We start from the raw sequence: 24,604 nt of genomic DNA on the forward strand, positions 1-24,604 counted from the left end.
TTATTATGTAGAGGTGGTGCGGCTTAAATCGCTGCCAGGAAATGAGTCTTTGTTGTGTAGAATGGTTGACTGAGCCTATTTTTACGTAGAGTTTGTGCGGCTGAAATCGCTGCCAGGAATGCTCCAAATATGTGTAGTTAAATCTTTTTTGCATGGTTAATAACATCTTTCCAATGATTACTAAGTTTGTACCCATCATCACGGTTGAAATTATGTCTGTGTTTGTATATTTGGATGGCCTTTATATCCAAATACACTCGCGGATTTGGCCAAACATACAAAAAATGACACTCCAGAAAATAATTATAATTATAACCTAAACTGTTAGCAAATAGTTTAACACCGATGGCAATGCAAAAATAAACAACATAGCTTTCAGTGTCCCTTATTGTATGAAGCTGGTGCTTAGTGATGTCGTTGCATAGAGACCACCGGATGACTCAGGTCACATTTGATCATGCGAAGACCAGAAGAGGCTTTACAGCTATGACTGCAGGTGGGATGTAACCGGAAGAAAGTTAATTAAGCGGGCGTCATGTTTAATGTTCAAGAATGACTTGTACACACACGTGAAAAAAGATCCTTGCTGTCACACACAATTGGTTTCCATGGTTGTGAATTCATAACAGCAATGGTATCGGCTATTCACTTAACACTGGCCCATTGTTAACTTTCCTTGTTCTCGTTACCCCTAAATGTTAAAGGTTGGATCTCCATCCACCTTCAACAATTGTCCTAGATATACGTATTCTGCTGTGTTTTTCACTTAATTTTAACGCAATTTAGAGTGCGGCACAATATTTCACAGACATAAATGACCGTGACTCTGAGGCGCGGAGCAAAGTTCAGTGTCACTTGGAAGCCGGGGCGAAATAGTTGGGGCATTTAAATGTCACTTCAAAGTCGGTGGTATCGATTGAATGCTGCTGAAAAATTTGCAGAGGAATGGTGTTTTATATGGCAGGAGAGGAAGAGATTCGTGATTCATGCTGCTGCAGAGAGTTCCGCTGTGAGCTATAGTGGAGGGTGACAGCAGCGACGAGAGATACAGTGGACGACCGAAAGTAGAGGCACGGTGGCACAGGGAAATAGTCTGGTAGCTGGCCCTGGTGGTGATGGTGGATAGCCAGTGGAGAGAGCAGAGAGAGGTGAGGGAACCTAGCCAGGAATGACGGACGCCGAGGACGACACCAGGGTGTGAGATGTATTTACAACAGTTTGAGTTTACTCGATGAGAATCGAACAAGGACTGAGTTGCAGGAGTCGAGGCGAGACCCGACTACGCTGCAGCCGAAGGAGGCCCCTGAGTTGTGTTTCAATTACAAACATATTCAATTGTTTTTGTACTTAATAATATGATTTTTCCCCTTTTTTTCTGGCAACACAACTGAACCCTTTTTACAAGGATTCATGTCTGCATTAACCACAATACTTGCAGTCAAAATGCAAACAAAAACACACTATGATAATATATGCATTGTCCTTGAAACTGATTGGTCCACACCAAGAGACGGCTTTCTTTTGAGCCTTTTGGCGTCCTCTGGTCGAGCACCAATTGGGCCGAGGCTCAAAAGAAAGCCGTCCCTTGGTGTGGACCAATCAGTTTCAAGGACAATGCATATATTATCATAGTGTGTTTTTGTTTGCATTTTGACTGCAAGTATTGTGGTTAATGCAGACATGAATCCTTGTAAAAAAAAAATCTGTTTTGTTGCCAGAAAAAAGGAGAAAACCCCTATTATTATATTTTGGTACTGACAAAGGAGGTCTAATGATGTGTTTGTACTTGTACATTACTTTTGTTTGCTCATATTCAACCTGAACCCACACATGTGACCGTCTTTATTAAATGATGATATCATTACCTGTAGTTAATCCCTATATCATAATCATTGGCATGAGAAAATGAGATTCATGGCTTTATTTTTGCAATCCAGTTATTAGAAAACATTGTCTAATATTGCTATGAATACATTTTTCCGAATGTTTGTCTTCATGTCTGGTAATTTCTTGAGGTAATATAAGTGTAGCTGTTCCATGTTATCTATATAAATGTGTTATGATATTTAAAATATATATTTCAGCCTTGGTTTGTGAAGCATGGATGGCTGCATCAACTTCTATGGAGTAAAATAATTTTAGAGTTTCCAAATGCTTGGCTGTTGATGAAACTAAGTGACATCAAAACTGATCTGGGGGTTTACTATGTATAAATACAATATCTATTCAGGAAGGAGCAGTTGAATACACGAAGACGGGGTGCCATGGTGGCGAGATGTTAACTGCCTCACCTGGTATACAGGTCGTCGGTTCGATCTTGACCCTGATGCCTGTATGTTTAGAGTTTGCATGTCTCTCTCCCAGCAATCGCATGGATTTTTCTCCGTCATCTTGTTTTTCCCTCCAAATTTAGAAACATAGAGTATTTGGCTGCTATACATTTCCACATGATAAGCCACTTTGTTGAGCTATAAATTGTGGCCAGGTTAATTCTGAAAAATAGCTTTTTAGCTCGGTGGGTCTTACCTGGTAAACTATTTGTTATATATAGTTTTAGTTTTTTTTATGTTTTTGACATGTGGCCATGTCAGAATATGACTTTGAAAAGGACATTGAGACCATCAAAGTTGAGAAAAGGAGAAAGAGTGGGAGCCAGTACGAGACACGGTGAGAAGTTGTCATGGAAGACATGAGGAGGTGTTGGGGCCGCGGGTCCCCGAAGTCCCTCCCTGCTCCGTGCCTATGGCAGGAGCTCCGCCGTTTGCCGACCCCTCGCTACTCTGCGAGCAGCTGCTACCGTCGCTGGGCTCCTCGCCCGACGGCTCCCCTCCCTGGTCCGTCCCTCCGCGAGCTCGTGTGAGAGGCATAGCTCGCCACCCGCTCTTGTTCACCTGTAAACGTTGCGCTGTCTCTCCACCAATCACGCGCTCTAAACGGGGGTCAGGGGTCGGAGGGCGAATGACGCTGCCCTCACACCGCGCGAGTCCCTGCGGCGATAGATAGAGCGAGTACCTGTGGACGCACCGACCCCTTCCCCCATGCTACGAGCGCACACACTTGCACACACGCGACACCCACTCATGCGCCGCTCTACGCAGCGCTCCCACGTGGCGAGCCGCTGTGTACACAGCACCACAACTACTCACGTTATGATCGTGCACCTGTATCATACACGGAGTGAACTAACGCGCACACACGCAGCTCCACACGCGACACCCACTCTCGCGCCGCTCTGCGCAGCGCTCCCACGAGGCGAGCCGCTGTATACGCAGCACTACACGTGTTCACACTGCTCAACGAGATCACACGAGGCCACAATCCACTATTAATGATTTATTGTTTGCTACCTGGAACTGGTTGTTGAGTCAGTATGAATCGACGAGGCTGGCCTATTCTACTACCCCTGGACCTATTCCCTATTTATCGGCTATGATCCTAATTCGCCTTCTTACTCACTGTTAGGTGCCCACGGCGGTCCGTTGATCCCGTGCTAGCAGCGCACCTTGATGCGTCGCACGGACGTCCGGGTCGCTGAGCTGGAGAGCGTCTTGTCGCCTGGTGCTGGAGTAAGAAAGAGATCTCCCCTTTTCGCCCCCTTTTTATCGTGCCTACATCAAAGGGATCTGCTCCGCCTGTGGTCTTGGTGGCCCCCTCCCATTTTTTCTTTAACAATAGACACGCGCCCGTTTGGGCGCGTGTGGCGGTTCCGGGCGCCTTTGCTATGCTAATCAGATGCGCTGCGTGTTGCGGCGTTTATTTTAATTATGCTCCTCCATCACAATGCTTATGCGCGGCGCTTATTCTAATTATGCTCCTCCATCACAATGCTTATGCCCCTCTTCTTGCCCCGTCGATACTTGCGTGTGTGTGGGGTGTGTGTGGTGCGTTTCACCCGCGGTGGCCGAATGGCCCCTCGCTGCGACCGTGCAATCTTAATGCCGGTTGCAGCGCCACGAAGTAGCATCGGGAGAGGTCGTCCAATTCCCTGATCGCCGGAAACCGTGAAAGTTTAACCCGATAAGGATTTCTCGGATTAAAACCGGTCGGCCAGGTGACTTCCCCTCGGAGCTCTATGGGGGGGGGAAATGCGTGCGGGTGTGTTCATGTGAGGTGAGGTGAGGGGGACGCGGCGTTGGCTCCGTCGCTTGGTGGTGGCGAGGTCGTAACTAGGGCACCTGCTGAACGGCTTCATGGCGGCGGCATCACACCTGCTGAACGGCTTCATGGCGGCAGCATCACATAGCCCCCCGAAGTGCCAGTCCCCGTCCGGGGTTGACTGGAGCACCTTGCTTGGTCCGCGCACACGAGGAAACGTTGCGGGGTCCGGGGGATCCGTCCGGACCTTGTGGCTGGTCTCGGGGCGGGTGGCTCCATCCTCTGTAGCTCCTACGGCGGCCTCCTCCTCCACTCCAGCGGCTCTCCCCATCCTCCGGCACCTGTGGGCTGGGGCAAAAAACTCAGCAGCGGAAGGGTTTAGGGGCCGTCGTCCGCGCCATCTCCTGACTGGATCGGGGCGTCTCGGGGGCCCAGCGGGGCCCATGTAGTGTGCGAGGCCCCCCAACACGAGGGGTGCGGGTACCCCGGGATTTCGGGGCCTTTGGGTGACGGGGTTCTCTCTCGCCTTGGCCGCTTTCTATGGTTTTAAGCGGCGGACGTTGACCACCGTCTCTCGACCCCTCTCCCCGCCATAGATTAGTACCGTCCAGGGGGAGATCTGCTGCACCACGGTCCAGGGTCCCCGCCAGTAGGTCGTCAGTTTCCCCACCTGCCTGGCCCCGACGCGAGGGGTGTGTAGCCATACCTTAGCGCCTGTCAGGAATAAGGGGGGTTCCATGCGGGGTCGGGTGCCCTGTTCCTGCCGCCGATGCGCGGCTTCCCCTTGCGGGTATGCTCGGCCTCGGGCTTCTCGCAGGGTTTCCATCAGGTGTTCCACGGGGCGGCTTCCCTCCTCCGGCTGGGGGGAAGGAATGCCGAATAGCAGATCTGCGGGTAAACGAGACACACGGCCGAACATCATTAAAAACGGGGTTTGTCCCGTCGACGTGTGTACGGTGGTGGCGTAGGCGAAAAAAGCGTAGGGGAGGTGTTCGTCCCAATCCCGTTGATTTGCGGCCGCCATACGTTTGAGTTTCCCCGCTAGGGTCTGATTCATGCGCTCTACCATACCGTTCGCTTGGGGGTGGTTCGCTGTGGTTCGGTCCTTCTGGATTCCGAATTCTCGGCACAGTGCCTGGAACAGCTCGGCCTTGAACTCGCTACCCTGGTCGGTGAGGATTCGTTCTGGGATCCCGTGCTTAAGTACGTAATGCTCCACGAATGCCCGGGCCACCACCAGGGCCGTTTTATCAGGGATGGCCACTGCCACGGGGTAGCGGGTGAAATACTCTACTGCGACTAGGATATATCGGTTGCCTCAATGGGACCGCGGGAATGGCCCCTGTAGGTCAATCCCGACCAGCTGGTTCGTGCGGCTGACGCGGAACGGCCTTAGGGGTACTTGATATCGTGCCGGTTTCGGCCCGCACTGCTGACAGGCGCGGCAGCCCTGTACCCAGGCGGCCACGTCTTGTGCCAGTTTGGGCCAGAGATACTGGCGACGCAGGGTCTCTCGAGTGCGTCGTTCCCCATCGTGGCCCCCGAGTGGGTGGTCATGCACCAGCCGTAGCAGCTGGGGTCACACCTGGGCAGGGACACAGATGCACCCCGGCTGGCCAGCCTCGGTTAACTCCCGTACCACCCCGTTCTGCACACACAACCGGCCATACAAACCGCTCCAGGGTCCTGGTAGGGCACTCTTTTCCTCCCGCAGTGCCGCCTCCACTGCCGCCAGATCCGGATCCCGCTGGTGGGTCTGTCTCAGCTGCTCGTCGTTCAGGCCCGGGAAGGCGCAGCCGACGTCCTCCTGGATCCGTCCGATTGGGGTGGGGTGATCCACCGGGTCCCGAGCCGTGGGTCCCGTGCTTGCCGGGCAGTCGACGGGATCCTCGGTGCCACCTGTGAGGGTCTCTGTGGCGCACACTGCACTCTCTCTCGCTGGGGGAGGGTCAGTGGCCGTGGCCTCTCGGGGGTCCGTTGCCTGCCGGCAGCATCCCCCCGTGAAACACGGGCAGGCCTCCTCCGCCCTTGTCTCGGCGTACACCGTGGGCCGCCTCGACAAGGCGTCCGCGTTTGCATGCGTCCGGCCAGGTTGTACTCCTGCAACTGCACCAACCACCGGGCCATCTGCCCCCGCGGCTCCTTGAATGTAAGAAGAAACTGCAGAGCATAATGGTCAGTGCGTACGCGACATTTCCTGCCGTACAAATACGGCCGGAACTGCTTACATGCGAAAATCACGGTGTACAACTCTTGGCGGGTCACGCAATAGTTCAGTTCGGCCCCACTCAAGGTCCGGCTGGCGTACGCGATGACTCGTTCCGTCCCATCCTGTACCTGTAACAACACCGCGCCCAGCCCGCTGCTGCAGGCGTCGGTGTCCAAAATAAAATCGGTGGTAAAATCGGGGAAAGCGAGGGTGGGGGCGTGGGTGAGGTGGTCTTTGAGAGTGGTGAAGGCCGTCTGGCAGGCCCCCGTCCACTGATAGGGGTGCTTAGGGGAGGTGAGTTGGGTGAGGGGGCATGCAATCTCGCTGAATCCCTTTACAAATCGACGATAATAGGTGGCGAGCCCCAAAAATGATCTGATCTCCATCAGATTCCTTGGCCATGGCCACTCCACTACGGAGCGTACCTTCTCTGGATCGGTGTGCACGCCTGCCTCGCTGACGCGATGCCCGAGGTACCCCACCTCTCGTTGTGCGATGTAACACTTACGTGGCTTGAGCTTGAGATGAGCCGCTCGCAGTCGCTGGAATACCTCTCATAACCTGGACCAATGCTCAGACAAAGATCTACTGAACACTATCACATCGTCCAAGTAAATCAGGCACTATTCCCATTGCAAGCCCCGCATCACCAACTCCATCAGCCGCTGGAACGTCGCGGGCGCATTGGTGAGTCCGAACGGGAGTACTCGAAACTCGAATAGTCCCATCGGGGTGGTGAATGCGGTTTTCGGCCAATCCTCCTCCGCCATCTCCACCTGCCAGTACCCGGACGCGAGATCGAGGGTGGAAAAATATCGCGCTCCGGTGAGGCTGTCGAAGGTGTCATCGATGCAGGGTATGGGGAAGGCGTCGCCGAGCGTGACTGCGTTCAGTTTTCGGTAATCGACGCAGAACCGGGTTGACCCATCCTTTTTCGTTACTAGTACCACTGGGGCTGATCAGGGGCTCGCCGAGGGCTGAATTATGTTATCGCGAAGCATGTCCCCAACTGCCTCTTTGATCTGGGTGCATTCGGGTGCGCCCACTCGGTATGCAGGGAGTTTGATGGGTCGGGCTGCACCGGTGTCAATTTGGTGCTTAACAAGGTCGGTCCGACCCACGTCCGAGTCGTGTTCACTGAATACGTCGGCATACTCCCGCAGTAACTCGCGCAGCCGATCGGCCTAGGTAAATCCGCCCATGGTACATGTAACGCGTCGAGCAGGGGAACGACCTCGGCTCGTGGAGTCGGGCCGACTCGCCAGGCCAGGTCCTGGTCACCCTCAGGATGACTGGGGTCCTCAGCCCAGAGTGCGAACACCGAGTCGTTAGAGTGGCGTGCATGCAGGGGGTGTACGGTGGCTATCGGGGTGCGCCGTCGTAGTATCGCTGGGGTGCTGTGAGGGTTAAACATCCGCATAAACAATCGGTCCCCATCTGCGTTTACCAACGTGGCGGACCCCACGACCCCATACCGTTTGGCCAACTCCGGGTGAGAAGTTAGCATTACCTCCCCTGATGGTCGGAGCGCGGGGTCGGTGGGGGATGTTGCCCCCGGCACCAGCATCTCGGTGAGCGGCCCGATGGTGACTGCCGTCGCCAGGATAGCGGCCACAGGTGCGAAGCGGGGGCGCGTCGGCTCTCATCCCAGGAACGGAATCCGCTCGCCGTTGCTTTCCATGGTGGCGCATCGCTGGTGGGGTTGCACGTTGAGTCCCAGCTGTTCTAGGAGGTCGGTACCTGCAATACACTCGTGACACAACGCACTCGACACGTATAACTCCTGGGTGCACACCTGGCTGCCTATGCGGACCTCTAGGGTGGCTCTCCCCAGCAGCCCCATTCCTGCTCCGCTCGCCGTGTGCAGCACGCGGTCCGGGGCCTGCAGGTGACGTACGTCGACCCCGATCGCGGTGCAGTGCGCTGCGCGAGCGAGCGAGGCCGCCGCCCCCATGTCCAGCAGGATTCGGGTACGCATTCCGTTTACCTCCCCTTCCACCAGCGACGTGGCCCCCGTGATCCCCGCCACCAGCTCCCCGTAGCCAGTCGCCAGGAGTCACCGTTTCCGTGGGCGTTGTTGCTGGAACCTGTGTGGAGATCACTCGCTCGCCATTATTCTGATTATCGTCTATTTGTATCGGGACCACGTCGATTGCACCCACCCCTAGTTGGTCCACGCTCTAGGGGGCGTTGGAGTTTAACCCCCGCGTCTGCCTAGCTCGGGTGATTTCAGGACAGTCTCTCACTAGATGCCCTCGGCGATCGCACATATAACATGTCCGGGGAGGGGGGGCGGCTCCGTAGCGGGTCCCCTGCCCACTCCCTCCTCCCCCATTACGCCGCTGTCCACCCTCCACCTCTAGTCGGGCTACCCTTCCAGATAACCCTCCTACCATGGCGCATAGGTCCCCCATTTCGGATCGGATGGTCTCAACGGAGGATTGCAGTTTGGTCATATTTTTATTCGTTTCCTCGCGTACTTCGGTTAACTTACCGTCAATATCTCCCATGCCGGCCTGTAACCCGGCTACCCACCCCGGGGTTGTCTCGCGGGGTCTCTGGGGCTCTCTTGCCCATCTCCTTATTGGGCTGGCGGGCTCCTCCTCATCCTCCTCCTCGGCAGGGATCAGGCTCGCCACGGTGCACTCCTGTCCCGACCCTCGGAGCTGCGCGCATTCGCTGGAGAGCTCCTCACACTCAAGTGCTTGCTCGACTAGGGTATCGAAGGGGAGGCCTGCGCTACCCCTTTTGGGCTGCCACCACACGGTGCGAGCAAGGTACCTGAGTAGCTTGTCTGCAGCTAGCGCGTCAATGACCTCCTTTGCGAACTCTGGACGGGCGATCCGGGTTAGTGATCACACGTCCTCGGCGTAGTCTTGGAAGTCCTCGCCGGGTTGGCGTCGGTGCGCCTCTAAGGCTGTCTTTGCCCGTATCGCGTTGCGTGTGCCGAAACGCAGGTCTAATCTACGCATTAGTTCTTCTAGTTGGGTTTGCGCGCTTTCGGGTAGTGCCTCTACAAAGTCGGCTGCCTGCCCATCTAGGTTCAACATAAGTTGTCGTAACGCCTGCGCGTCCGACCAGCCATTAAGCTCTTTAGCCCCTATGATATTGCGGGAAAACGCTTTCCATGTAGGGGTCCCCTGGCCGTGGAGTAGCGTGCCACTTTCCCGTGAAGATATGAGGGTTCGTACGACTTCTGACACCAAATTGTTGGGGCCGCGGGTCCCCGAAGTCCCTCCCTGCTCCGTGCCTATGGCAGGAGCTCCGCCGTTCGCCGACCCCTCGCTACTCTGCGAGCAGCTGCTACCGTCGCTGGGCTCATCGCCCGACGGCTCCCCTCCCTGGTCCGTCCCTCCGCGAGCTCGTGTGAGAGGCATAGCTCGCCGCCCGCTCTCGTTCACCTGTAAACACTGCGCTGTCTCTCCACCAATCACGCGCTCTAAACGGGGGTCAGGGGTCGGAGGGCGAATGATGCTGCCCTCACACCGCGCGAGTCCCTGCGGCGATAGACGGAGCGAGTACCTGTGGACGCACCGACCCCTTCCCCCACGCTACGAGCGCACACACTTGCACACACGCGACACCCACTCGTGCGCCGCTCTACGCAGCGCTCCCACGTGGCGAGCCGCTGTGTACACAGCACCACAACTACTCACGTTAAGATCGCGCACCTGTATCATACACGGAGTGAACTCACGCGCACACACGCAGCTCCACACGCGACACCCACTCTCGCGCTGCTCTGCGCAGCGCTCCCACGAGGCGAGCCGCTGTATACGCAGCACTACACGCGTTCACACTGCTCAACGAGATCACACGAGGCCACAATCCGCTATTAATGATTTATTGTTTGCTACCTGGAACTGGTTGTTGAGTCAGTATGAATCGACGAGGCTGGCCTATTCTACTACCCCTGGACCTATTCCCTATTTATCGGCTATGATCCTAATTCGCCTTCTTACTCACTGTTAGGTGCCCACGGCGGTCCGTTGATCCCGTGCTAGCAGCATACCTCGATGCGTCGCACGGACGTCCGGGTCGCTGAGCTGGAGAGCGTCTTGTCACCTGATGCTGGAGTAAGAGAGAGATCTCCCCTTTTCGCCCCCTTTTTATCGTCCCTACATCAAAGAGATCTGCTCCGCCTGTGGTCTTGGTGGCCCCCTCCCAGTTTTTCTTTAACAATAGGCGCGCGCCCGTTAGGGCGCGTGTGGCGGTTCCGGGCGCCTTTGCTATGCTAATCAGATGCGTTGCGTGTTGCGGCGTTTATTCTAATTATGCTCCTCCATCACAATGCTTATGCGCGGCGCTTATTCTAATTATGCTCCTCCATCACAATGCTTATGCCCCTCTTCTTGCCCCGTCGATACTTGCGTGTGTGTGGGGTGTGTGTGGTGCGTTTCACCTGCGGTGGCCGAATGGCCCCTCGCTGCGACCGTGCAATCTTAATGCCGGTCGCAGCGCCGCGAAGTAGCATCGGGGGAGGTCGTCCAATTCCCTGGTTGCCGGAAACCGTGAAAGTTTATCCCGATAAGGGTTTCTCGGATTAAAACCGGTCGGTCAGGTGACTTCCCCTCGGAGCTCTATGGGGGGGGGGGGGGGAAATGCGTGCGGGTGTGTTCATGTGAGGTGAGGTGAGGGGGACGCGGGGTTGGCTCCGTCGCTTGGTGGTGGCGAGGTCGTAGCTAGGGCGCCTGCTGAACGGCTTCGTGGCGGCGGCATCACACCTGCTGAACGGCTTCGTGGCGGCGGCATCACAGAGGCGTTTCCGTGGAGATGGCGTAGAATCGAGGGGGGGGGGGTACTCAGAAAGGGGACCCCACCTCGTGGCACAAACGCCCAGAAGAACAATTCCCCATAATGACCAATTTGCAACAAATTAATACCGTACCATGAAATGCGTTGTTGTACATACATGTTGATGTTTGTTGAAGTTATGCAAATAATGTGGCTTGGGGCATGTATGTGAAAGGATAATATCGTGTGTTCAAATAGGAATCCAATGCCCTCGGCTTCAGCAGTGCCAAAGCCAGAGGAGGCCTCCAACGATGGGAAGGAGGAAGAGACGCCGGGCCTGAAAGACAACAGTGCCGGCGTGGTGAGACACGTGTGACTCGAGCAATGTCACGTTTTTAATGCAAAATATGCACAGCAAACAAAAAAGATATACTCATTTCTTCCTTGCAAAAGGTATCTATTTGGTGTTTGAACATCATAACAACACCTCCTGTTTTGTTGTCAGAAAAGGTAAAACCTATTCTTATTTTTCATATATACTTATTGAGTCTGCATATTGTAGATTAATAAATTGTACTAAACTTTATGTTCTGACTGGAAGCTATCACAGAAATGTATAGATAAGTAGGATAAAAAATGTTTTAAGTATTACGTAGAAATAAAAATCCCATGTTACAAGAGTTCAGAATGTATATATTCATACGTATATCTGATTTTAAAAAAGCAATGTAGTGGTGTAAAACAACTGAAAGGAATGTTTATACGGAAAAAGAGTTAAAGTTTGCACAGACATTGTTTGTTTACGCAGATGTTTATTTAGTAAGCATGCACAACAATAGAAGGAGATGTTTTATACCAAGGCACATGGATGACATTGAAAAATGTTGTTATGTCAAACGGCTGACATGGAGTGCTGAATTTATTGACTTGAAGTAATGAACATGAATATAAAATGTAGGCGTTCATGGTTAGACCACGTGGTAGTTTTAGGCCAAACATTAATCTACAAACCACCAGACAAGATTGTCACGTTTACAAATAATAATTACACTTGCACACGTATTAATCACATTCTGACTAATGCAACTCCTCGTCGGTGGCTTAAGACCAACACACGACATTTCGCAACATATGAGCACTCGATTGCCGAGCTCGCTGCCTGATGAAGCTCAAAGCAATTTAAGCGAAACGCCGTCATACGTTGTTGATGTTGAATTCAGCCGTGGAAAGTCTTAATCCACCATAGGCCGCTGTCGGTAGCCTAAAAGAGGCCTAGAAATAGAGTTTCGTTCCACCAAGTGGGACACTACCTACTTTTTTAATATTTAACATCAGAAATATATAGAGATTCCTTAGGAAAAAGTTCTCCACACACAACCTTGCAGTTTTTGAGAAAAATGATGCTAAAGGTGCCCATTTTGAAAAAAGGAAACTATAGGGAATTTTGCACTTTTAAACCTGTTTATCATATAAACCCAAAAATGCAGAATTACCACTTGAAGTACAAAATTAACCAGTTTGAAATGTGTGATATAGCTGAAGTTGCTACCCAGTGGTGAGCAACAACGCGCCGACCTTGGCAACTGGGCGCAAATGGAGGCCAGGAAAAGCAGTCCAGGAGGCAACAGCAGCCCTCAGACATGCTGACATTGTGGGTCATGTTCAGCAAGGGAGAGGAGGCCTTGGGCTAACTAGCCGTGTTGCTTGGAGTAAGGCCACTGCACCAGAGCGGCGGAAGATGGTAGTGCAGGAAGTACGCCATCAGGAGGAGGCTGCAAGGTGGGCCAAGGCAGTCTCTCTTGCCAAACAAGGACAGTGGACTCGATGGGACAGTATGGAGAAGAAGAAGATCAGCTGGAAGGATCTGTGGGCCATGGAAGCGAGGCGGTTGAGCTTTTCCATCAGAGCAACATATGACATCCTTCCAACACCAGTTAATCTTCACCAATGGTATGGTGAAGATCCGGACTGTGCCCTCTGTTCCATGCCAACCAACCTCAGGCACATTCTCACAGGGTGTAAAACAAGCCTCACACAAGGACGCTACACTTGGCGTCACAACCAAGTCCTTAAAAACCTTGCGTCCGCCCCGGAGGACAAGCGAGCTGCCACCAACTCCCTACCACCCCCAGCAGCATCACACCCCTTACGGACGACCTTTGTCCGCGAAGGGGCTAAACCACCGAAGAGCGGCTCTACACCAATAGAGCGAGACCAGCTGCGCTTGGCCCGCGACTGGAAAATGCTAGCTGACATTGGCCGGCAACTTGTGTTTCCTCCGGAGATCGCAACCACCACCCTAAGACCTGACATGGTGCTCTGGTCCCGTTCGCTCAAGAAGGTCTTCATCATTGAGCTCACAGTACCCTGGGAGGACTCAGTAGATGAGGCTTATGAGCGAAAACATCTGCGCTATGCCGATCTAGCTGCCGGAGCACGGCATCATGGCTGGAACACAGAAGTCCGACCAGTGGAGGTGGGCTGCAGAGGTTTTGTGGCAACATCTACAACCAGACTGCTTAGAGACCTGGGAATTAAGGGCCAGAGCCAGCGTTCGGCAATCAAAGCTGTATCGGAGGCGGCAGAAGGCAGCAGTCAGTGGCTCTGGATGAAGAGGAAAGACCCCAGCTGGGCCCCAAAGTGAGAGGGCCAGGAGGTATGCAGTCAACAATGCTTGACTCAGGGAGGAGGACGCCCCTGCCATGCATAGTCCCATGGGATGTTGGCTACCAACAACAAGGCAACTCCTATGACTAATTGGGAATGGGACGCAAGCGTAGGATTGATCACCCTGTCGCTGGCCACCTTTGGGGAGGGTGTATAGTATGAAAGGCCGAAACACCCTAGGAACCAAAGGGTCACTACTGACGATGCGCTCCCAAAATTTCACCAGGCTCACTGTTCATGAACTCTTGGAAGTGCTTGCACAAAGGATAGTAACATCTCATCCTGTGTTCTTTGGAATATGCACAGTAAACATGATAAGATTATCAAGAAAACTTCTGCTGTAGCATTAACATCCCAATTACTTATCATTATGTTGTTCCAATTGAAAGGTAATATTTGAGGTAAAATCTGAATAACAAATAGAATTAAGCCAAAATATAATATATAAAAAAGCACTTTTCAAAATAACACATTTAATGGTGAATTGTCAATTCGCATACATGAGCAGCAACTGCACTACATGTACATATTCACAGCAATGATTATTGTAAACAAGATTGAATTTTGATTGATTTATATTAAATATATATGTCCTATATTAATTTTATTATCATATACACATCACTAAATATCAAGATCACTGTCCTCACTATCAGATTCACATGAAGCAATATCCTCAGTTAATCTCACATTGTTACAATGAACACATTTACATAGGTCAGTGCAGGCCAGGTCAGCCTTGTGGCATGAGCACCTTCCACCTGTACAAGTACGAGACTTACACCCACAGTGGAGTGACCCCAAAATCTGTTGAGAAGCTGGATCTTTAGTCATCCATGATATGATGAGATCACCATCCTTGACAATCCATCCAAAGCCGTCTGGACTGGGAGCATTTATAAAAGGATCCAATGCTCTCCTGTGGATTGCAGCTAGGTAGTTAGCACGCTTGAAGTGCTCTGTAAGTGCATCTTTTGTTGGAGGTAATGCCTGTTCGGAAGAGGCCTGGACACAGAACCTATTGTATCTGGCCAAATTAACATCTGATACCTTTTCTCCATACAGCTCACACACAAAACGTTCTATGGTCACAAATGTGGTGTTGTCCATTTCAAATTGCCTCCCAAGAGCAACAAATGCACGGATGTACTCTGCATTTCCAGACACTATATTTAGTGGTTTCTCTTTTCCTTTCCCATAAAAGGAACTAGTTGAGTCACAGCCAGTGAATGTGTGTAGTCCTATCAGTGCCTCTGTTAGTGAAGGACCCAAAGCAGAACCAATAGCCTGGAGATCTAACATTCTTTGCCTGTCTTTTGTTCCTGTCAGAAAGTACATCTTTGCTGAGGGAAGCTTAGCCATTATTGAAAGTGAAATGATAGCAACATCAGTGTCAGGACTCTGGATGATTATCTTATTATAAAGTTCACTCCAGGCATGTTTTGCATGAAGTAGGAGCCTCGTGTCCGCTTCTTGATGGTCACAAGTCAAAGATTCTACCTCTTTGACAGACATAATGCCATCTTTAAGAGTGAGTTGATGACATACATTTCTGTGTGCCACAAAGATAGCTATGTCTTTTCCAGCTGCTTGTAAAGGCACAGTTCTCCATGTCTCAAAGAAAAAGTCTGTCAAGGCTTTTTTATTTTAACCACTGGCTAGAAACTTGGTCCACTGACTTGGAGTCTTCTGCTTGATGCTGTATATTTGCAGTAATTGTTGTCCAGCAACAGCACGTCTTGATCGTTCAGCATTTTTGATGCTCACTGCCGGGTAGCGATCAATGACAAAATCGACCCTTGGACAACTTTCTACCCATCTTAATCATAAGTTGAAGAAGATCATCAGCAAGCTCACCGAATGTGTCTGGTATATTCTTGAGACTCCTGATCAATGCCATGCCATCTATCAGTAGGGCACCATTATCACCAACAGTCTTGTTCACATGACAGTCCTTGTTCTTTGATTCTAAACAAGCTAGAAAAGCAGCCTTATTTGTTTTGGCTAATGAACCATCAGTGCTTGCTAGCGGGGATGAGATATTGCCAAGTGAATATGTCAGAATCTCTTTCAAGTTTACAGACAGGGATTGACTTATCACTAACAGTCGTGCAAAGAGTCTCCTGTCATTTTTTAGAATGACTTGATTTCCATCTTTTGTCTTGGATGATTTCTTCATTTGATCCCCAAACGCAGTGAGCTTCAATGACTTTATTGGAGAGAAGAAGTCTGTTTTTGATGACTGGACTCGATCTTGGATGAAAATTTTCAGAGCTGTTTCACCTTTATCACAAGCACTTTGTATGTCATCTCTGACAGTCTTTGTAGCAACAACACCAGAGCTAATACCTACAAGATCTTCACGAGGCAGCAAGGGATTGATCATAGACTCAACCGCTGAAACCAAAGATATAACAGCAGCATTGTCTTTTGCAATTCTTGTTGCATCCAACTCTTTATGACCCCTCTCTTCATGTTGCATTCCAGCCATCATTTCACACTGCCTGGTGATTGCAGAACGTTCAGGATGAGACAGTATCCATCGCTGGACGGCACCTCTGTTCAATGTTATCCCAGTTATGCCGCCCTTGGTCTTTGAATCACGGTTGCAGGTTTGTTCTATTGCTTGGTCACAAGCTATGGATGAGAACCTGTTAGCATCCTTACGCTATACTGTCCAGTTTCCTTTTGCAGTAACTTCTTCATAGCAGTGTGGATGAGTCTTTGGAAGATTGATCATCTCGACCCAATATGCTGATAGGTACCTTGCATAATTTTGGCGGTCATATGCAAAATACCATGCCAGCATACGTCTCACTGTTGCTAAGTGAAGGCTCCAGTCAAAGCATTAGATAGGACATGTATATTTAAAGCCCTACCTTCTATAGAGAAATAATTTGATTATGGAATTACATTGCATTCACACGCAATATCTAAATGTAATTGGAGTGACCCCACAGATTTGTGAACAAACATTTTTTTTTACCTACCTATATGTTTTTCAGTTTTGCTGAGAAATCTTGTGTAATCTCGATAGCAGGATTTGTGGTATCGGACCTCGATTGCAATGCAGTCTTTCCCACGAATGTGTGTCAGAATGCTCTGATCTGATTTCATTTGAGCTGCCTCACGAAGAAGTCCTATATTAAAGATATGAAGAATAAATTATAAACCCAGTTGGCAATATATTAACTTGCATAACATTCAAGTGAGTAAACATACCTGTGTTAATCGAGTTTGATCGCCGCTATCAGATGAAGCTGCGCTGCTTAAGTCCTCCTCCATGTTTACATGTGCGTAGTGATATTGGCTTGATTTTGGCTCTGACCTACTTACATTTTCGATGCTGATTGGTTGAAAATCTAGCTCAACAGTTTTATATGTCTCAATACGCAGTCAATATAGTGCGCCAATAAATTACACTTTTCTCATTAACTGCAGGATAATGCGTGGAGAACTTTTTGTTTGGATACCTTTTATTAACGTTGAACATTTTGAGCAAAAGAAAAAGTAGTGCCCCGTTTGTCGGAACGAAACTGAACGATACAGCTCACGTACAGCGGCCTAACAGTAAGAAGGAGCTTCATTGGTCAGATTGTGATCGATACATTGGCACGCTTACATTATATCTTTGTAGACATGACAATCTTGTCGGGTGGTGGAGGGTTAATGACAAGAAATGCTGACCTTAAACTATCACGTGGTCTAACCAAAAAAACAATCTGAGATTTATTCCACATTTTAATGCTTTTCAATTATGGTCCTAACTACTTGAACAGGGGGTCGTAATAATTATCGTAAAGATTATCCAATATAAATTAATTCGTAGTCTAAACGTATATATTATAAAATGTTTTATTCGGCTTCTTACAAAATAAATCATCGCTGAGTAAGACGCTACTCAACCTAGAGTAGCCACATTCCTCCATGCCTCTCCACTCTCGCACTGTGCTGCCCATCTCGCTCTCCCTTGGACGGGCCATCTTCACGAGCTGCCCCAATTGCAACCAACCACCCCGTGTCCTCGCCCCCACTTGATTTTGTATCTACCTCCTCCTTTCCTGGTATTGTCTTAAAGCGTTCTGTGTCCCGGCCTGACCTGGTCATCGTATTTCTCATGATAACTCCCGCAATTCAGTCTTTTGCAAAATGTGTCCATATGGTAACTCGGCTATTCTCTCCACAACATTTCCCTCCCGGCTCCTACACCTCCCCATTGTCCTGCTCTCTCGCTGCCGCTAACCTACTCGCCAGCCCAGTTGTCCACCATTTCTTAGCAGTAGCTAGAAATTTATTTGTTTTCAGGCCTGCATTTTTTTCTGTTGTGATAGATTTTCCCAACATTTAACAAATTTAAACAAACAGGGTGAAACTGAGCACTAGTTACTTCTCAAACTTTAACCCTTGACCCCCGTCTAGTGTATTCCCGTACGTGTGATTGGTGTGTGCTATGCTGATTGTGGAGATTTCATGTCTGTGTGGTGCGAGAGCGTGAGGATGGCTCGCAGATCCTTTACATCACCCCCCCCCCCTTCCTTGAGACAGAGCCGTCCTCGGCTCAACAACTGTACGCCTCGGCCGGTCAAATCCAACCGGGCCGGGCACATGTAATTTCCACAAACAACAACAAAAAAGTGCAATGAAGGCAAAAGTAACACAACGAAAATGTGCAATAAAGGCAAAAGTAACACAACACAATTCCCCCTCCGTCCCCTTGTTAACAAGTGTCCCGCCTCTGTCGCAAACTTCCCCCATGATCCGACCCCTAGACTGAACACAACAGGGTTGCAGGGATGTCCGTGTCCACAGCTGCGACGAGGCAGCGTGAGCGAGTTAAGGGTCCCCGTCCTGTGGCCAAGTCCTCGGCCGATGCTGCGACTGCGTCTTCAGCCACGGATGCTGATGGATCCGGTGCTGGCATCCCGGTCACCTGTAGTCCTGCAGGATGGACAGTGGCTGCATTGTCAGTCAGATGCGTAGAAGGCCACGAGTGTGACAACCTCCTTCCACCCAGCTGAAGTGATGATGAAGGTGGTGAAGGTGACAATGCTCGTAGGGGCAGCTCCGCCGCGACGTAACGTTTTAGCCTAGAGGGGTGAACGTACCACCTACATTTTCCCAACTGAATGCGAACAAATTGAGGTCGCAATACCTGCACCACTGTGACCGGGCCCTGCCAGGACCGGTGCAGTTTCGCTGACGTACGTAATGGTACCTGCGGGCAGTGCAGCCAAGCCAGGTCACCCAATGCAAAAAGATCCGTGACCGGCGGCTTAGCCCGCAAGCGCTGGTTCGTAGCTTGCGCAGACGCGGATGCTGCCGAGGACGCTGCGCAAATACTTGAGCAAGTGGTGGAACGCAGCTGGCCAATCTCCCGAACATGACGGGACAGGGCGCAACTGTGCCTCAATCGGACGGCTCGGCTCGCGTCCATACATCAAGAAAAAGGGGGAGTATCCCATTGAAGCTTGCGGCACCGAGCGATAGGCCGCCAAACCCCCAGGGATGTGCAAATCCCAGTCTGTCTGCTGGTCATTGAGCAAGGGACGCAGCATCCCTATCTTGGCCTCGCTGTGCGCTGCGTTGCACCGCTAGTCGAGTAGATAACCTTGCATTCAATAAACCCTCGGAGCCAGGATGAACGTCCGACTCCAATCGTCATTTATTGATTTTAACAAGGTAAAAACTGGTGAGAGAACACAGATACAGCATCTGTTATAACCCGGAAACACCAACACAATGAACACCACAGCATCAGAACATTGTCTTAGATAACAATAGATCCTGGACGGACCAGGCCCCTACATTACCACTGAACAACTACACAAGAGCACAAACCGGTGCGTTGCAAAAAGGCACATCGTGTATTCATCCCACTGCACCCCAAATGTACAGCATTACACATAACACTAAACTGTGGATGAGATACTTCGTCATCTTTGCTCTCACGATCGCAACATAGCCACCTGGGCACAAGTCTGACTCGACCTACTAAATTACAAGTAACATACACAATAAGGAAAGTTGCAGGCTTCGTTGCTAACTAGGCCTCGTATTTACCACAACAACTTAACGGCACCATAAAGGCATTTACATCACTATAATGGTCATTCCAACATTACAACAGCATTGCCAATATTATAAAATATAAACAAACTTACAGACAATGCTTCTCAAAGTCCCACGATGGACAACTGCGTCTAGCTTCACTGAGACGCGATGTGTGCCGCCATCTTGACTCATCTGTGTAATGGCCGACGCCCGCGTGGTTCAGTGGAAATCTAAAATCGTAACTTCCTGGTCACGTGACCAAAATTAGCATCAAAAACAGGAAATTCCTGTGTACATACGCCCCTCCCCCCCATCTGCCGTGCGGCAAAACTCCTGCCATGAGACAGAACAATCCCCAAGATGGTGCGGTTAAAGCGTTCTACCATCCCGTCCGTTTATGAGTGGTAAGGGGACGTCCGCACCTTCTTGACACACTGTATGTCACACACCTCCTGCAAAAGCTTGGAGGAAAAGTTTCTGCCCTGGTCCGTCAGCAGCCGCGCAGGAGCCCCCTTGTCAGCGATATACCCATTTATAAAGGTGTCCGCTATGGACGCCGTAGTCTGGTCACCCAACGGGCAGGCAAAGGGCCAGCGTATAAAGTACTCCATCCCCACCAGTAGGTATCTACTTCCTCGAGGAGTGGCGGGGAAGGGGCCCAATATATCGAGGGCCACGAGTTCGTTTACCCGTGAAACTTTAATGGACTGCAGGAGAGCGCTTCGCACGACTGGCGGGGGCTTCCTGCACGCACAGTTCGTGCACGCCGACACCCCACGGCGGATATCGGCGGACATGCCTGGCCAAAAATAGCGAACACGTAGTGTAGCCTCGGTCTTATGGTCCTCGAATGTGCGAGCGAATACGATTACATCATCCACATAGATGAGACATGACTCCTACTGAAACCCCGCAAGTACCAACTCCTCAATCGCTGGAAAGCGGCGGGAGCCATCTGTAAACCCATCGGCAAACAGTTAAAATGAAAGAGACCTTGAGGCGTTCTGAAAGCAGTTTTCGGTCTGGGTTCAGCATCTCGTGGTAGCTGCTAGAATCCTGCCAAACGGTCTAGTGTCAAGAAAATATTTGCTCCTGCGAGTGCATCCAATGAGTCATCTATGCACAGGAGCAGGTAGACTTTGTTGAGCCGCCTGAAGTCTATGCAAAACCGCAAAGATCCATCCGATTTCTTAACCAATACAACCGGTGCCCCCTACAGACTCATAGATGGCGATCATCATCTCTTGCATTCTGCACATGCTCCTTCTTGCTAGGAGCCATCCTATAGGCATTTTGCCGAATGGGTGGCGCATCGCCCGTATCAATGTGTTCCTCCATCAGCGTCGTGTGACCAACATCGTAGGGACCCTGCGAAGTCACGCAACAAAGTCCTGAGCTCCCCCGATTCCTTTGCCGACAGATCGGTGTTCTGTGCCAGGAGTGTGTCTATCCATGACATATCCTCCACGCCGACTGACGGACCATCCAAATGCACATTGTTGACGGACTGCGCCTCAGGGTCCGAATGCATGGGACTGACATTTGCAAACAAGGTCCCTTCCTGAACTGTAATGGGTGTGTCAGCCGTGTTAAGGACCTGCAGGAACAGTGGCTGATTCCTGCACACGAGCGTGCCAGCTGCTGCTAGGCAATGGCGACCAACCACAGACGGCACCGCGTACACGATGAGTGACGCATCCGACCGGGAAATGACGAGCAGTGTGCGATATCAAAGCGGCACCAAGGCTTGCGCACCAGGCAGGATCGAGAGCATAGTCCCGACTAGTGCCTGAACTTGCGGAAGCTGCTTCCGTTCTCCGTCTGGACTCAAGAAATACAAGTGACCCCCCGACGGGGTTTCGATGCAGCCTTCGTCCGTCAGAATGCGAAGGGGCATGTGACTCAACAGGTCCATGCCCGGCAAGCAGGGAACCATGAACACATTGGAGACCAGTACCGGAGCCCGTACCTCCAGCTCCCCGATGCGGATCGGAACTACCACTTGGCCTATTATCCCCATACTTCCCCCATTTGTGGCTATGTACCTTGCCTGAACTAGCACGAGATGACGCTGTCCCTCCGGTAACAAGTCAAAGACACACAGGGATATTATGCTGGCTAACGCACCCGTGTCAACCAACACACAGACGCTAACCCCTGCCACCGAGCCTACCAACATGGACGTCCCAGCCGTGGCTGCCACCACCCTTCTGGCCAAACGATGCCACTTATTAACCATCTCCGGCCATGGGCCCGGACCATCAGCAGAAATTATAGTCGCCGCCCCGAGAAATGAGATGCGTAATGGGGTGAACCTGGGGTGGATGGTTCTGGCCGGGTGTCCGAGGTGTCAGCACTCGCCTGAGTCGGAACGGCCATGGACCGAGGCTGACGATCCCAGCTGGTCGTCCCCGGTGCGCTTGACTTGCTGCGGGATCCGCAGGCGATGTGTCTCTCACGACCGCAGCAATGGCAGATTACTTCATCCATTACCCGAGGATGCTCTCCTGCCTCGTGAGGTGGCCAGCGCCAGGGTTGGCACTCCATTTCCCGCGGGATCCTCGGATACTGCTGCAGGGCCGCCACCATTTCTCCCTCGTCCTCCTCCGCTGGCGGCGCGTGTCTGGTTGGGGGCCGTGGCAGCCCCTCGACGTCACCGCGATGCTATGCAATGTGTGCCACACTTCGCGCGGGTCCCGCCATCTCTTCGTAAGCACAGATATGTCGTGCAACCCATAGCGAGGAGCAGGCTTCCTCCTCCACCACCGGCAGCATTACTCCATGGCAAGGAGCCCCTCTGCCACCAGCGAGTCCAGGCCCGGCTTGTTGAGCCGTGGGAGTGCGGCTTCTGCCAGCGTCAACAATTCCATCCTGAAGACCAGGAGCGATTGTTTTTTTACTTCTGGTGCGCCCCGGACGGATGGTCGAACACCTCCGCCATCTCCTTGTAGACACCCTGCAGGGATCCTCTTTTTGCAGGCGGGATCCAGTCGAACGCTGCCAGTGCGGGGTCGTCCAACACAGTGGGCAGCATTGTCAGGGCTTGTTACTCCGTCCACTTCATTGCCCGGGCGGCCGCGTCGAACCGGTGGACGAAAGCACGCCATTCTCCTGATCTGGACACGAACCTCTGTATCGAACCCAGCTGGCGGCTCCATCCTGGTCCTCCATCTGCAGGCTGCCTTGGCTGAGTTTCGGGCTGAATTTTGCTCCCGACCTGTGCCCTTGCCCGGTCAGCTGTTCACTGTTGCGCTCCAGTCGTTCATGTCCCTCGGTTGCCCCTGCTGTCGGCGGATATCGGTAGGAGAGGCCAGGGTTTTTTTCCGGGTCCCGCGCAGGACACACGGTCGGCAGCGTCGCTGGTGCTGCTCCATCCCCTGATAGCTGCTGCGGAGTGCCTGGTCGGGAAGGCTGACCGTGGCACCCGTCCCCTCGCTGGGGAGGTGATGCGGCTGAAGTTCCCCCTGCTCGTTCGACCTTAGGACTCAGCCGGCGAAGCAGCGCAGTTACTGCCTCCAGCAGCTGATCCATCCTCCGATCCCTAGAGGATGATCTGCGGCGGCGGCGCTGGGTCTGCACCGCCGGGTTAGTGGAGGAAGGTGCCCACACGGGGCGAGCAGCTGCCACGGATCCCGCCGATGAGCCGGGGGACGAATCCCGACTCGTCGGTTTCATTTCCGAGCAATTCTCGTCCCGGGCACCTAGAGCGTCTTTTGGCTGAGTCCACGAACACGCTCCTCGCAGCCCCTTTAAAACCCTCCATCTCCGCCCTCGTTCCCAACACACATCTCCGTCTCGCACGCTGAGTCCATGTGACGTCAGTGCCCCTTAACCATTGACCCCCGTCTAGTGTATTCCCGTGCGTGTGATTGGTGTGTGCAATGCTGAGTGCGGAGATTTCATGTCTGCGTGGTGCGAGTGCATGAGGATGGCTCGCAGATCGCCTACATGTGTAATTGCGTGGATGATGAGTGAGTTTGATGTTGGTGGTACTGATATAAATTCAGAAAAATATTAAAATTCCTGCATTTGATGTCAGCATCCACGTCATCCGTGATGAGACCATTCACATTGAAGCTCAAATAACGGTGGCGATGATGGCAGCGATGATGACGATGATGGTTGTTAAGGAAGCCAAATGTGGCTGATGAGGCCGCTTATTTAAAATCTGTTTCTGCAAGATGCCTTACAGAGGGTTTTTTGTCATGGTTGCTGAGCACTGGCTCAAAGGGCCAAAACACTAAGCGGTCAGCAACAAACAGCACTTAAAATGGTATTAGATAAGATTGAACATGTTTGCATACATTGCATTACATCCTTGCGAATGATAATGTCCCATCTCAAGACATTTTCCAGGTGAAATATGTTACTATAATATGTTACTGAAATTTGTTACTGGATTTGGAAAGGGACGATGGGAAGGAATTCGAAAGTGGAGCAGAGCGAGGGAAGAAGCACAAAGAGAAGCAGTTGTGTTGGCAGAGCAGCAAGCTGCTACTTTACGCATCCACCATCGGGCTCAAACACATGTCAGCCCATGGCGTGGCCGCTGCTCTGTTGGGATGTGCCCATACTTCTTCACGAGGTCACTTCCCTTACATTGTGTAACAAAATGAGATACAACTTATTCACCAACCACCCAGACAGGGGCGGTTTCTTCATTAGGGCGATTGGGCGACGCACCACCAATGTCATTCAACCACAGAGTCACGCTAGCCGTCACTGTCAGCCTCTGGATATAGTCCAATCAGCATCATGTCACGTTCTGTGGAGTACCGCCTCTTTTTGGGCGATTTCACTCCGGCTGAGAATCGCCCCGAGTGTGCCCATAGACTTACATTCAAAGAT

The 24,604-nt window shown here is 51.6% G+C and overlaps 1 protein-coding gene across 2 annotated transcripts in view; it reads left to right on the plus strand.

Annotated features, from left to right (window-relative positions):
- The window catches only part of LOC133350388 (anoctamin-1-like), a 103,434-nt gene that overhangs the window by 6,046 nt on the left and 72,784 nt on the right, over positions 1-24,604 (plus strand). Inside the window, exons 1-2 of one of the 2 annotated variants that reach the window (XM_061564721.1) lie at positions 10,275-10,380; positions 11,297-11,399. In XM_061564721.1, coding sequence (XP_061420705.1) covers positions 10,373-10,380; positions 11,297-11,399 — 111 coding nt within the window. In that variant the 5' untranslated portion in view covers positions 10,275-10,372. Of the gene's footprint in view, positions 1-10,274; positions 10,381-11,296; positions 11,400-24,604 lie in introns of those variants that run through there. The other variant, XM_061564722.1, reaches the window with a different exon arrangement.

The sequence above is a fragment of the Lethenteron reissneri genome, chromosome 33 (genome assembly GCF_015708825.2).
Source record: "Lethenteron reissneri isolate LAM-NWPU_2019-01 chromosome 33, ASM1570882v1, whole genome shotgun sequence".
In the NCBI taxonomy this organism is placed as follows: domain Eukaryota; kingdom Metazoa; phylum Chordata; class Hyperoartia; order Petromyzontiformes; family Petromyzontidae; genus Lethenteron; species Lethenteron reissneri.